General features: G+C 49.1%; 4 protein-coding genes across 4 annotated transcripts; 1 reads left to right on the top strand and 3 right to left on the bottom strand.

Annotated features, from left to right (window-relative positions):
- Positions 1-2,350: 2,350 nt before the first annotated feature.
- Positions 2,351-3,418, bottom strand: Pmar_PMAR004222 (hypothetical protein; the record flags this gene model as incomplete). The annotated part of the gene is made up of 1 exon (XM_002768585.1): positions 2,351-3,418. One exon carries the CDS (start codon positions 3,416-3,418, stop codon positions 2,351-2,353), a length of 1,068 nt encoding a protein of 355 aa, XP_002768631.1.
- Positions 3,419-3,657: 239 nt separating this feature from the next.
- Positions 3,658-4,827, bottom strand: Pmar_PMAR004221 (hypothetical protein; the record flags this gene model as incomplete). The annotated part of the gene is made up of 1 exon (XM_002768584.1): positions 3,658-4,827. The coding sequence occupies one exon, from the start codon at positions 4,825-4,827 to the stop codon at positions 3,658-3,660; it is 1,170 nt and encodes a 389-aa protein (XP_002768630.1).
- A 7,141-nt stretch (positions 4,828-11,968) lies between these two features.
- Positions 11,969-13,121, bottom strand: Pmar_PMAR004220 (conserved hypothetical protein). The gene has a single exon (XM_002768583.1). The coding sequence runs from the start codon at positions 12,908-12,910 to the stop codon at positions 12,167-12,169; it is 744 nt and encodes a 247-aa protein (XP_002768629.1). The 5' UTR covers positions 12,911-13,121; the 3' UTR covers positions 11,969-12,166.
- A 770-nt stretch (positions 13,122-13,891) lies between these two features.
- Positions 13,892-14,203, top strand: Pmar_PMAR004219 (histone H4, putative; the record flags this gene model as incomplete). The annotated part of the gene is made up of 1 exon (XM_002768582.1): positions 13,892-14,203. One exon carries the CDS (start codon positions 13,892-13,894, stop codon positions 14,201-14,203), a length of 312 nt encoding a protein of 103 aa, XP_002768628.1.
- Between the last annotated feature and the right edge of the window lie 324 nt (positions 14,204-14,527).

Below are 14,527 nucleotides of genomic sequence, written 5' to 3'. Positions count from 1 at the left end.
AAATTCAAGGTGCACCTTCAGGAGCGTTTCTTGTGGGATAGGCCCCAGTTTCCAGTTTCGGACCCCATCTATTGAACGCCCGGGTCGTTATGACCCGTCACTGACGGTGATCTGCGACCCTAAGTGTTCGGGCCTCAGATTTCCCATTTTGCTAGCCTCGCTGCATTGTGTCACGAGTACCGTGTACATTACTGTCTCGGAGACCATGTCTTTTCATGCTCTCTATGCATGCCTTTTTACATTCATAGGTGGCATGGTTATCTGATATTATTATCAGCTATTTCTGTCGCAGATCAATTTTCTTTCGCTGAGTCATCTGGGAAAGATGACCACATCGTCAGGTTGCTGTGATTGGTGCGTGAAGGTGACGCACAAGGCTGTGTGCAAGTTGGCCTGCACACGTGAATTGATCGATTTTTCCGTAGCTAATACCAGGCCAATCGCCCAAGAAGTATTCTTTCTTTCACATCACATCGGCTACAAGTGTCGAGTTACACAACACGGGTAGCTTACGGGCCGTCAGGCTGACGGCGTCAGCTATCCGTAAACTTGCTCTCTGCCAGAGAGTCTCTGGGGATTCCCCAGTGGGGAAAGCTTCACTCATTCTTTATGACATGAAGACATTGTCGCATAAACTTTATTCTCGTAGATGCTGTGCCGCACAGTAACTTGCACGGCTTCTTGAACTACGAATCGTTCCTCACCTCGTTCTCCGTGGATTCCCGAGGACAGTGACAATGTCCCGCTAGGACAGTGACGCCGCCACGGCGTCACATGCACATGATGTACCCGTTAATGTCAGGCACCTGGCGAACTTACCAGATGTGCTCGACTGCTCACACATTCAGCGTTGATCTCTCAATCTACATGCGCTCTTTTTCCACGATCTTCTTCTTCGTATACTGCCTTGTGCAGTTCTCAGCCCTAAAGGATGAGTCCTTATCCACCGACCCTGTAGTCCTGCCGGGTCCGTTGATGGCTTCTGGATGCCCCCAAAAGTGCCCGCTGCCGAGCTGCAGATGTTGTCCGACCCCCCAAGGATTTTACATGTATTGTTGCGACTGTTGAAGAGAGTCTAAGAACAGGGGCTTTTCTTTGTAAACCTTGACGTGTCAGTTGTAGATCTCATTTTGATCCTCAAGCAGGTAACAGACCTTTTCATCTGAGGCTTTAGTTTCCATGTGCGAGATGCCCTCGGATAGTTTCGCAGGTAATCAGTCGTGATCTTCTCTCGAAATTTCAATCGTTTCACGTTCTTCGCAGGTTCATTGAGAGCTGCTGAATGGCCCTTCCCGAACGATACGGTGAACGGGGCCAGATGAACCCGAGTTGAATTATTCTTTTCGGTCATCTTGGATCTTTCTCATGTTATCCGTCACTTCTGCGACTTGTGCAGTCAAGGGCATATGTCGGAGGCACTGACGTAGACGGACCCTGCCGATAGGTCGAGAATTTCATAAGATAAACTTGCGATTCGCAGCTTCCATGAGGACAAATCGGCTCGTATCGTTTTCCCGATCGTGACTGACCTTCGCCCAGAGAGCTCCATGTGACGGATGGCGCTGTATAAGGAGCCCAAATACGACCTGAGGAACCACGTCAGCTGGCTGAACCAGAGGAGGCGTCCAGTCAGCCGCCTGGCAGTTCTCAAGGAGAGGCGACCAGAGGTTAGGACGGAGTCGATGTCATCGTGGATGACGGAAACCTTCTTGGACGGGACTGACACTCGTGCCATGAAGAGGGAGTGGTAGCGACGAAAGGAAAAGTACACTACAAAAGAGAGGAAAGGAAAAGAATAACCACCGATCGGGGGGAAAGATCGAGACTTTGACAGACGAGACTGGCAACGCAACCGGAATATATAAGAAAAACACTGAAACTTGATCCAACTAGCGACTGATGTAGCCTGCATGCTACACGGATCAGCTTGTGTTCGCAGCGCACCCGGCAGGTGCCTGAGTCGTTGGGGACTTGTCGACATGGAAGGTGAACCCCAGAACGGTGGGATCACTTGAAGCCATAGTAAGTTTGTGCCAGGCAACCTCAAAGCCGAGGGACTTGATAATCAAGGCGTATACTGCCGTTAGAAAAGGTGCCAAGGCCGCAGGAACGAGAAGGCAGACGCCGTCAACATAGCAGGTAGGAATAGAGACGTACTTCTTGGTTAGGCTTCTGTAAATTCTGAGGTGGGCCGAGCTTATTCTGCACCACCAGAGACCTGATACCCGCAGGCCGAATGGGAGCCTCTTGTGTAACGCCGCGTTACTAACGCGACCAATTGCTCGCCGTTCGGCTTTTTAACCTTCACAGCTAGGAACTTCGACTCGATGGCACTGCAGGGGAGCTGCCTCTAAGCAGCTACATAGTCCAGTTGGGCGAAACACCAAGGAATGTTTTGATGTTTGGGGTGACAAGTGACGGCGTCCAATGCCGAGATGATGTCGATGATGGTAGGGAGAGTAATAGTCTCCTTGATCAGGCCGTGAGTGATACCACGACGGTTGACTCCATTCGCTTTGTAGTCCTCGACGACCCGCAGACCAGCCAGGGGATCCGACACATTTATCTTGGACTGAGTCTTAGCGATCAGAGCGCATTTGACGAAGGTCAGATCTTCGAGGTCGTCCCCGTCGACCTCTACCATCAGGCCGCTTGCGATGTCGCGACGGACCTTCTCATAAAGTAGGTTCATACTAACTTCGGCTGAGGCGTAGTGATTCTCGAAACCTTTGACGCATTCTGGGGGTTCAGCACTTGCGATCTTGGCGACGTCGGGGGTGAACTCAGGTAGATTACCAGCTTTGGGGACCGGTAGAGTTATACCACACGGCAAACCGTTCGGGTTAGCTAGGCATTGTGGTAAAGGCTCGTCTTCATCATTGGTAAACTTGAGGAGAGCGATGAACAGACTGGCGTAGTAGTCGGCGCAATTAGCCTTGTTGTTATCCACATTCAAATATTTGCAGAGTGCTTCTCGGCACATGTCACTGGCGATGGTAAACCTTTCTCCCAAGGCTGTGGAATCGCTGGGCGTGCCGTTATTGGCGATCACTTCGCGTAACATACCATGGAGGTCGAAGGCAACGATGCACTGGGAGAAGATACGCAGAACGGGGCAACAGGGATTGTGGAACCACTCCACGCGGCCAACTTCCAGATCGGGCAAGGTGGCATTGAGACCGGAACCGTCTTGAAAAATCTCGTGGGTAGGACGAACCAGCGCAACAGCACTTTTCCCGACTCTTCGTAGGTGCTCGATGAGAGAGTCGCCGTCTGACAGATCGGTTCTCGTCGCCGACTCGGCGATTTGGGCAACGCAGTTAACAGCGGCCAAGGCAACATGCAGGCGACGACGCCTCTTGGACGATCCTGTTTTACGGCGAGCAGAGAGTGCTTCGGCAGATCGCTTCCCGGGCATCACTCGAAAAGAAACTAACAAAATTTCTAAACGAGACGGGACAGGTACACAGTGGCCACGACTTGCGGCCTGCAAGACCTAGAGCGAGGGAAGAAGAACGCGGCACACCGAGTCGCTGGAGGCGGAAACATAGAACGCTGACCACTTATCACATTGACTGGGTACCCAGTCTAAAAGGTTCAGAAGCCAAGCTACATCTGTAGCCTGCAAGTACAAATGGAGAAAGAAAAAGGCATCACTTAACTGGTGAGGCTGTTGCCTCCTGTCCCATCGGGCAGCTTTCTAGAGATACTGTGGGGTTGTCCCTTGCCCTTACCGGTTGGACGAGTAGGTGGGCCGTTAGAGCCACCCCTCGGGAATTTCGGCCTGCTGCTCGAATGAGGAGAACCATCGGCAACATCTGGTCTTTGACGACGACGACCACGTGTATTCTGAGGGTTGGATGTTCTCCTCAACGACTCTAATCTAACAGCGGCGGCAGCCTCCATAACAATGGGGCCGTAGAGGAGGGGGTCGATCAGTAGATCGGTGAAGAGCCGTTGTCCACTACGTACGAGGCCATCTAATCTCACCCTGAAACGCCGGTCAGATTCTATAGCCACCTTCCAGTCATACTCGATGGCAGTTGTTATGATGACCCCAAAGTAGTGCATGAAGTGATGCAGCCCGAGGCGTGCTGGAGTCGGGGAACTCGCGATGTCCACAGTTGGCGGGCCAGGCAACTGGTCGGAGATGGAGCTGCTGTCGACGCCACCGATGCTCTTATGCTCCTGGACGGTTAGAACCGCGTACGACCAAAGAAAGTAGGCGCGAACGAAGCGATCGGCCCAGTATCTGCTTCTCTCGTCGTTAGACGAAGGCGAACCACCGAGACCCATGCCGGCCTGAATCAGAACTGGATCACCAGATATAGAGAGAGCTAATTCAGCTTCACGGTTGGTCGTGCCAGCCGCCGATGACAAGTTCGAGACTAGAGTCGAGTTAAAATCGACATAGATGGCAAGGCCGCCCCGGCAAATCGCATCAAGTAGGCGTTGGCCGGGGATGAACGGAATACCACCGAGTGAGTCCTTGACTCGGGCTAAGGCAGCAGAGTAAGAGGTCCGCGGGGGCGGAGTAGATCTTTTTGCAGAAGATGCTGACGCGGAGACGGCGTATTGCAACTGAGCACCGGCCTCGCGGCAAGCTGCGTCTAGAGTCGCAGTTGCTAAGGAGGCCTTACCCACCAAGGCTTCCGGCAAGGGGGAGGTAGAGAAGGGCGCCAGGATCCTTGAACAGAGATCGGGCGAGGCCTTGACATTCTCAAGGAGCCTGAGAGTTGCAATACCATTCTCGACCAGGCTAACGGTGAAAGTCTCGACGACGGTAGTGTCAGGACAAATGGCGGAGAGTACCGCGGCGATGGACATCGGGAGGATGAAGGACAACTGACAGAGGAAACTAGCGAGAGAAGACTAAAGCTCGACGGAGGTCCTGTCGAATCGACGAACGACAGCCTCGATCCTCGAGACATAAGATGAACAAGGGAGACCTGCAGGAGGTGGGACACACATTGAACCACCCAATCCGAGGCTAGCTGCGGGAGGAGCACTCGCTCAGAAGATTCGCCCACGAGCGACGCCCAGGGATGCTGTCCCGGGACAATGGCCGGCCGGGGGCTCTAAAGCGCACGAGGTGGACAAGCTGGCGATTGATCACCGGCAGCCACAGCCAACACCTCGATGAGGTCGCTAAAGTCTCCACAGCACGGAAACCGGGGGCTTCGAGGAACGGCCCACAGCGAAACCCTATCGCATAGGGGCAGGGTTCTCCCTAATTATTTCTTTTTATTTCTTTCTATGTATTTCTTTTCGAAAAGAATACGAAGAAATATTAGTTCGATTGTTTCTAGAAATAATTGAAAGGAATTGAAAAGAATTCAGTTTTTCGGGTATTTTGAGCTTTAGTCTTACAAAATGGTCGGGTCTGTTGACTATGACATGACACAAAAGTCAACCAATACTGCCGGTAGGTAAGTTGACTCAACCTACTTGAGTCTGCTACTGAAGCCTTCAGTCTGAAGGTTTGGCGGCCAAACTTTGGCCAGACGAGAGACGGTCTCTTAGAGGCCGGTGGCCGGAACCTTGACCGATGCAATGGTCAACCCAGTTGCAGACCAGTGTGCCGATTCGTTCTTTCCACTGGCTTTCGCTGTCTCAAAAATACATGTTCGAACTTAGTTGTGCACTAACTCAACTGTTCCGGAACCTTGGCCGATGCAATGATCAAGCTAGTTTCAGACCAATGTGCCGAATCGTTCTTTCCACTGACTTTCGCTGTCTCGAAAATACATGTTTGAACTTAGTTGTGCACTGACTTAACTGTTCCGGAACCTTGGCCAAGGCAATGATCAAGCTAGTTTCAGACCAGTGTGCCGAATCGTTCTATCCACTGACTTTTGCTGTCTCAAAAATACATGTTCGAACTTAGTTGTGAACTAACTCAACTTTTCCGGAATCTTGGCCGATGCGATGGTCAAGCTAGTTTCAGATCAGTGTGCCGAATCGTTCTATCCACTGACCTTTGCTGTCTCAAAAATACATGTTCGAACTTAGTTGTGCACTAACTCAACTGTTCCGGAACCTTGGCCGATGCAATGATCAAGCTAGTTTCAGACCAATGTGCCGAATCGTTCTTTCCACTGACTTTTGCTGTCTCAAAAATACATGTTCGAACTTAGTTGTGGACTAACTAAACTTTTCCGGAATCTTGGCCGATGCAATGGTCAAGCTAGTTTCAGACCAGTGTGCCGAATCGTTCTATCCACTGACTTTTGTAGCCTCAAAAATACATGTTCGAACTCAGTTGTGCACTAACTCAACTGTTCCGGAACCTTGGCCGATGCAATGGCCAAGCTAGTTGCAGACCAGTGTGCCGAATCGTTCTATCCACTGACTTTTGCTGTCTCAAAAATACATGTTCGAACTTAGTTGTGCACTAACTCAACTGTTCCGGAGCCTTGACCGATGCAATGGTCAAGCTAGTTTCAGACTAGTGTGCCGAATCGTTCTATCCACTGAATCTTGCTGTCTCAAAAATACATGTTCGAACCTGGTTGTGCACTAACTCAACTGTTCCGGAACCTTGGCCGACGCAATGTTCAAGCTACTTTCAGGCCAGTGTGCCGAATCGTTCTATCCACTGACCTTCGCTGTCTCAAAAATACATGTTCGAACTTAGTTGTGCACTAATTCAACTGTTCCGGAACCTTGGCCGATGCAATGATCAAGCTAGTTTCAGACCAGTGTGCCGAATCGTTCTATCCACTAACTTTTGCTGTCTCAAAGATACATGTTCGAACTTAGTTGTGAACTAACTAAACTTTTCCGGAATCTTGGCCGATGCAATGGTCAAGCTAGTTTCAGACCAGTGTGCCGAATCGTTCTATCCACTGACTTTTGCTGTCTCAAAAATACATGTTCGAACTCAGTTGTGCACTAACTCAACTGTTCCGGAACCTTGGCCGATGCAATGGCCAACCTAGTTGCAGACCAGTGTGCCGAATCGTTCTATCCACTGACTTTTGCTGTCTCAAAAATACATGTTCGAACTTAGTTGTGCGCTAACTCAACTGTTCCGGAACCTTGGCCGATGCAATGATCAAGCTAGTTTCAGACCAATGTGCCGAATCGTTCTTTCCACTGACTTTCGCTGTCTCAAAAATACATGTTCGAACTTAGTTGTGAACTGACTTAAGTGTTCCGGAACCTTGGCCAAGGCAATGATCAAGCTAGTTTCAGACCAGTGTGCCGAATCGTTCTATCCACTGACTTTTGCTGTCTCAAAAATACATGTTCGAACTTAGTTGTGAACTAGCTCAACTTTTCCGGAATCTTGGCCGATGCGATGGTCAAGCTAGTTTCAGATAAGTGTGCCGAATCGTTCTATCCACTGACTTTTGGTGTCTCAAAAATACATGTTCGAACTTAGTTGTGCACTAACTCAACTGTTCCGGAGCCTTGGCCGATGCAATGGTCAAGCTAGTTTCAGACCAGTGTGCCGAATCGTTCTATCCACTGACTTTTGCTGTCTCAAAAATACATGTTCGAACTTAGCTGTGCACTAACTCAACTGTTCCGGAGTCTTGACCGATGCAATGGTCAAGCTAGTTTCAGACCAGTGTGCCGAATCGTTCTATCCACTGAATCTTGCTGTCTCAAAAATACATGTTCGAACCTGGTTGTGCACTAACTCAACTGTTCCGGAACCTTGGCCGACGCAATGGTCAAGCTACTTTCAGACCAGTGTGCCGAATCGTTCTATCCACTGACCTTCGCTGTCTCAAAAATACATGTTCGAACTTAGTTGTGCACTAATTCAACTGTTCCGGAACCTTGGCCGATGCAATGATCAAGCTAGTTTCAGACCAGTGTGCCGAATCGTTCTATCCACTAACTTTTGCTGTCTCAAAAATACATGTTGGAACTTAGTTGTGAACTAACTAAACTTTTCCGGAGCCTTGACCGATGCAATGGTCAAGCTAGTTTCAGACCAGTGTGCCGAATCGTTCTATCCACTGAATCTTGCTGTCTCAAAAATACATGTTCGAACCTGGTTGTGCACTAACTCAACTGTTCCGGAACCTTGGCCGATGCAATGATCAGGCTAGTTTCAGACCAATGTGCCGAATCGTTCTTTCCACTGACTTTCGCTGTCTCGAAAATACATGTTTGAACTTAGTTGTGAACTAACTCAACTTTTCCGGAATCTTGGCCGATGCAATGGCCAACCTAGTTGCAGACCAGTATGCCGAATCGTTCTATCCACTGACTTTTGCTGTCTCAAAAATACATGTTCGAACTTAGTTGTGCGCTAACTCAACTGTTCCGGAACCTTGGCCGATGCAATGACCAACCTAGTTGCAGACCAGTGTGCCGAATCGTTCTTTCCACTGACTTTCGCTGTCTCAAAAATACATTTTCGAACTTAGTTGTGCACTAATTCAACTGTTCCGGAACCTTGGCCGATGCAATGATTAAGCTAGTTTCAGACCAATGTGCCGAATCGTTCTTTCCACTGACTTTCGCTGTCTCAAAAATACATGTTCGAACTTAGTTGTGCATTGACTCAACTGTTCCGGAACCTTGGCCAATGCAATGATCAAGCTAGTCTCAGACCAGTGTGCCGAATCGTTCTATCCACTGACTTTTGCTGTCTCAAAAATACATGTTCGAACCTGGTTGTGCACTAATTCAACTGTTCCGGAACCTTGGCCGATGCAGTGGTCAACCCAGTTGCAGACCAGTGTGCCGAATCGTTCTTTCCACTGACTTTCGCTGTCTCAAAAATTCATGTTCGAACAATCCACTACTCTATAGTTCACAGAATCTAGGTGTATACAGTATATAATATATACAATACAAGTATACAGTATACTTGTATTGTATCAGAATCGCCCAGTTCTCATGAAATGATGCCCGGTTGTTCTCTGTTGAGGACTAGTTGTTCATGACCCTCTAGTATCACCTCCTCCGTTACCTTTACCGCGGGACTTAACAATAACGTCTACGTAAGTCGCATTTTCTCGTAATATCTCGACTATCAATCATCACCGATAGGCGGTGCCTTGTATTTTCATTCTCATACCTTTAAATTATCTTCCTTGGGTTTTTCAAACTAGAAATTGTAGCATATAATTTAATTATTTTCATTTCTTTCCCGTTTCTTTCTGAAAATTTTTGAAAGAAATAATGAAAAAGAAATAAACGAATTCTTTTTGAAAAAGAAAGAACTCTGCATAGGGGCGACGTAGTCGTTCTATGAGACACCTCGCGAAAGACGCGACGGTGGCACACTCCGAGGAAGTGCCACGCGAGAAAGGTGACGGCCTCGATAAATACGAGGGAAGGCGGTATCATCGGAAGGCCACTCACGAAGAAGGCCCTCGGCGAGAACTGCCGGGGGACGAGGTCTCTTGGGGTATGATTAAATGCCGCCCGGACAATGTCGAGAGGCTTGACTCATGTCACGCTCAGTAGACCGCAAGGGCACTGTTATGACACATCACATAGACTATGGGTCACCAACTTGGATCATGGCAAGAACCCGTAAGCTGACAATGCTAAGATGAGCAAAAAAAATATGAACAAAGACCCGAGTATAGCTCGCGTTCTTTGTAGCGGCTGGCACGCTCTGGCCATGCTCGAATGAAACGGGCAAGTTCTCGATCGCCTCAGCGCTGGGAGATCCGCACTATCCCGAAGTGGGCAAGCTCTCTCCGTCGAGGTTTCACCTATGGAAAAACTGCGATGCAGTTTTTTCTCCGCTGTAATTTGTGGGCAAACTGAGACGCAAGCCTACAGACACTAATGGCTCTTTGTTACTGTTCGGGCGGACCGCCCGAACGGACTTACTACCGGGTAGTACATTTGTGTCTGAATCTGTGAAGAGGATAATATCGAACTTACGAATCGCAATGCAACAGATATATTCGTACTGACAACGGGGAGGGAGTTAGGTGGGTGTCGAATTAGGCAGTTGTGAGTATCGTGTGCGAAATGAATCGGTTAAAATTAACATCAGGTAAGTATCGCAATTCCACGTCGAACTATAGATCGCTTGGAAACGCGACTCAGTGATTGAGGTCGAACACTAATGAGTTTCATGCATCAACAAAATAGTGAATACCAACGATCATTGAGATCGGATTACCGTAGTGATGACTCATCACTGATGAGGAAGGTATGAATGACATAACAAGATGTTGCTGACTACAGATCATCTACACTGAACATCGCCACAGGGTTGGTCGCCACCTTGACAAGTCGGAGGATCTTTCCAAATCTTGCAGTATGAACCGCGACCATTAAGCCTGGTGCACAAAGAAGAGCAGTCCTCCAAGTTAGTCCCGTCAGCACCAAAATTCGCACTACAGGAACTGTCATCACCACAAGGCTGATTGCCTCCTTGACAGACTGGGAAAACAGCCCAGGATTTGCAGTATGACCACGCCCCATTGAGTTCTTTACACATCTGGTCGCAGTTAGGAGTCGCTGATGCGGCAATAGTAGTGGTAGGCGTCGCAGATGTTGGCTGAGTCTCTATCGTGGCTGGGGGACTAATAGAAAGGATAGTGGTCGTAGCGGTGGTAGTAGTTGCGGTAGTTGTCTCTGACGAAGTAGTGATGGTCGTTGTCGTGACTGTAACCGTGGCTGTATCGGTGTAAGTGGTTATCGTAGGAGTGGTACCGACCGTAGGGATACCGGAGGCAGTAGGCGTAGTTGTTGTCGTTATAATAGCAGTAACCGTGGTGGGAGTAGAAAGGATAGTACTGCTCGGCTGACAATCAGCGAGGGACCCACACGGCTGGTTGCCATACTGACACACAGGCGAGGCTGACCAGTCTTTACAGTAGGAGGCAGGGCCGTTCAAGTATTTACACATCCTATCACACACAGGACGAAAGTCTAGAGTTATTTCTGGCGAAGTTGTAGATCGCAATGAGGTGGGCGTCTCATGAACGGTTGTGACTGATGTTATCGTAGCCGTATGCATAGGGGTGGACGTCGTAGACGTAGCTACGAGTGTAGTTGTGATCGATGGGAAATCAACGCCCCCACAATGCTGATTGCCAAAGGCACAGAAAGTACCCAAGAGGGTTGTTGTGAGGCAGAAACTTGAAGGACCGTTGAGTTCTCTGCAGAGGCTATCCCATGCGCTGGGCGGAAGAGTTGTCGCCGTAGTGGTAGTAGTAGGCGTGGTTGTGGTGGGAGTTGAAGTTGTCAACGGTTGCGGTGTGGGTAGGGACGTAGTGTAGGGCGGAACGCTCCCGCTGCCACACACCTCATTTCCGAAGGCACAGAAATTACCCAGTAGTTGAGTCGTGATACAGAAGCTTGTCGCACCGTTGAGTGCTCTGCAGTAGAGATCCCATTCGAGCATTCTTTGTAGCTCCCGATGCGTGGCTACTCCCGCCACTGTAAATGACACCAGTGCAGCTATCGTGGTTGGGTGCATTACGGAGATCGTTCGGAATAGCAAGTACTGCATGCAGGCAATCACGATGCTCGGCTTGCTAATGCTTACGTGCGACTTTCGCTAATTGAAGGTCTCTGCGGAGTCTGCTGACCAATCCATGACGTTTCACTCACGAGCTACGATGCATGCTATGTACTGTATGTCATGTCGAAGGTTTCCGCTTTGGTTTTTCCTCAAACGTGACGCTCCTGGACGCAGCAACGATGGTAGCGTTATCGAACTAGGCCTCGGGATCCTCCTTGAATCCACCGGCCTTTAGAGCGCGCCGAGCCGTTTTTCGTGCAGGCGGAGACAAATCCTCACTGCTTGTGATGATAACCATTGTAAAATGCTTGTTCAATGCAACAGGGTACGTAGTATACTCACAGAGGGGTGATGTGAAGTCGACCAGGGTGAAGATATTGTCGGATCAATGCGAAAGCGAAGTAGGACGCCGAAATCCGAGATGAAACCGCCACGAGTGCACGCGTGCAAGCAAAAAAGCAGTTCCGAGTTGGAAGCTTGCTCATCACTTTCCACACATACATTTCTATCGTCAACTGTCCCGATGGCCACTCGTCTGTGTATTCTCTACGCTTCAGCGTTGTCCCTGGTGCTATCTCAAGGGGTTAATACTGATCTCGACCAATCCGCCTGGGATGACTACTGTGCAGCTGTGACTCGCAAACCTGACAGCAAGTGCAACCTCACGACCGGATTGTGTGATGGTGTGCCTGTTCCCTGTGGTTCGCCTCAGACACCCACATCTGGTAGGCCTCTCACAACCATCGGAAGCTCCTCTAGCCCAGCATCTACTACGGCGAGCAAAGTCACTACTACTACGCGAGGGCCACACACTACTCCAACTTCGCCGTCGTCGAGCACATTCTCCAGTACTCCTGCACACACAACGGGTCGTTGTGAATGCCCGCCTATACCTATACAGTGTCGCACGACTTTACCTCCACTCACTTCAACTAAGCCTACGACCGCTTCGTCCACGACTCCAGCTAATGTTACGACTCCAGCCTCTACTACAGCTGGATCTACAACTGCTGCGACTACGGCCTTCACTATAGCTGGGTCTACAGCTGCTACGACTGCGGCCTCTACTACAGTTGGGTCTACAACTGGATCGTATGCGACTCCAGTTAATGCCTCTACTATGGTACAAACTACGCCATCATTTTCCACGACGGGATCTAGCTCCACGAATCCTCGTACTTCCACGAAAGCTACGACTAGTGCAACTGTATCCACCACAACTGCGTCCTGTACGTGCGAGCCATGGCCAGCGAACTGTACCATCACCCCTCCACTCACGTCGTCGTCGTCGACTTCCACTTCGACAACTATGACGACAAGTGTCACCTCGACAACTGGGACGACCAGTGCCCCTTCGACTTCCACGCTTACCACGTCGATCCCGAGGTCTACCTCTTCTACTCGACCGCCGATCACTATCACAGTACCTAACTTCAATGGAGCCGCAGGCATCGGCTCTACGCTGACCGCATTGGTGATTGCGGTGGGAGTGTTGGTTAATTAATTCGTGCATCATATGCGTATAGTAGACTATTTGTTACGTTCCGCTAGGGTTGCGGCTCGCAACTCCTGAGGGTCCTTCGAACCATCCCCTGTCAGTTAATGAATGTTTCCATGCGACCTTATTTGGTCCAAACCTACAAAATCTTTCACTTACAAATAATGACTATACGTTGATAGTCTCTAAGTCTTGATTGGAGTTGCGTTGGCAGTTCTCTATCGGATCGCCTGTCTTGCCATGTAACGCTCTCACATAACCGAGTCAAATTTAGCGATCGGAGTTAATAGTTTAGTTAACTTTTCTTTAGTTAGCGGTCGAGAATCATTTCCTGATGGCTAAGTTACATAGACGATGAATCATTGTATGATAGAGGTTGCATCATAAAATCTAGCACCTTATCAACTTTGCTATATAATGCTACCATGTTCACCAGTCTGATGAACCGCGAATAGTGACTTCGATTCAGGAATCGTATTGGAGTTGAAAAGGGGGAAGGAAGGGAAAGTATTGCTAGTAGCTTAGCTTGTAGGAGGTAAGAGGTTATGGGTGGTTTGCCAGGTAGGTATATTCGAGGGCCTCTTCCACCAACCCCCGAAGCTCGACGAACCTAATGGTTAAAACTCTAACCTCGCGAACTGTCATTGAATTTTGCTCACAGAGACGTTTTATCTTCTCGCTCGCCATATACAGTATGTTCATGCGTACGAAACGATGTATTCGGTTATGTATGAATGATAGACATTGTGAGTGCAAGTTGCCGAAGTTTAGCCGCAGACAGCAGTCATCAGCTTGATGCTGTCAGTCGGGTTAACGAGTTCCACACAGTGGATGTGTGGTGACGCCCAGTATTTAGTACGTTTTTAATGATGTCGGTGAAAATGCATTGCGTTGGGATTGAACCCGGGTTCTGTTGTTGTTCAGTAAAGTATCACATGTCCGGCCGCGGTAAAGGAGGCAAAGGTCTTGGCAAAGGCGGAGCTAAGCGTCATCGTAAAGTTCTGCGTGATAACATCCAGGGTATCACCAAGCCGGCCATCCGAAGACTGGCACGTCGTGGTGGAGTGAAGCGCATATCAGGCCTCATCTACGAGGAAACTCGGGGCGTCCTGAAGGTCTTTCTCGAGAGCGTTATCAAGGATACGGTTACATACACTGAGCATGCTAGGAGGAAGACGGTGACGGCCCTTGATGTGGTGTATGCGTTGAAGAGGCAAGGAAAGACTCTCTATGGCTTTGGTGGTTAGTTATGAATTTACATGTATATTTTTTATCGTTATTTTGCTCATGATTCAAGTCCATTACATTCAACATTGAATAGCGACAGCATATCTCTTAGTGCGGTTTCCTGTCGAGGAGTTCGCGTTGTCAAGTTGCACCTGCCGCATGCTCGATCCGTTCTGGTATGCTGGGTCGTAGACGATCGTATTTTGTGATAGCTGGGGACTCCAAATTGTCTATCGTAAAGGTGTGGTTTGCTTAGATTTAGCGAGGGGAAGAGCTTCGGTTTTCTAATGTAGAGTGTTTCTATTACAGTAGATGAGTACAGTGACTCAGAGCGTCTAGATTCA

This window comes from Perkinsus marinus (genome assembly GCF_000006405.1).
Source record: "Perkinsus marinus ATCC 50983 genomic scaffold scf_1104296967842, whole genome shotgun sequence".
Lineage (NCBI taxonomy): Eukaryota > Perkinsozoa > Perkinsida > Perkinsidae > Perkinsus > Perkinsus marinus.
Note: the sequence above shows the minus strand (reverse complement) of the source record. Positions and strands in the feature narration are given on the sequence as shown.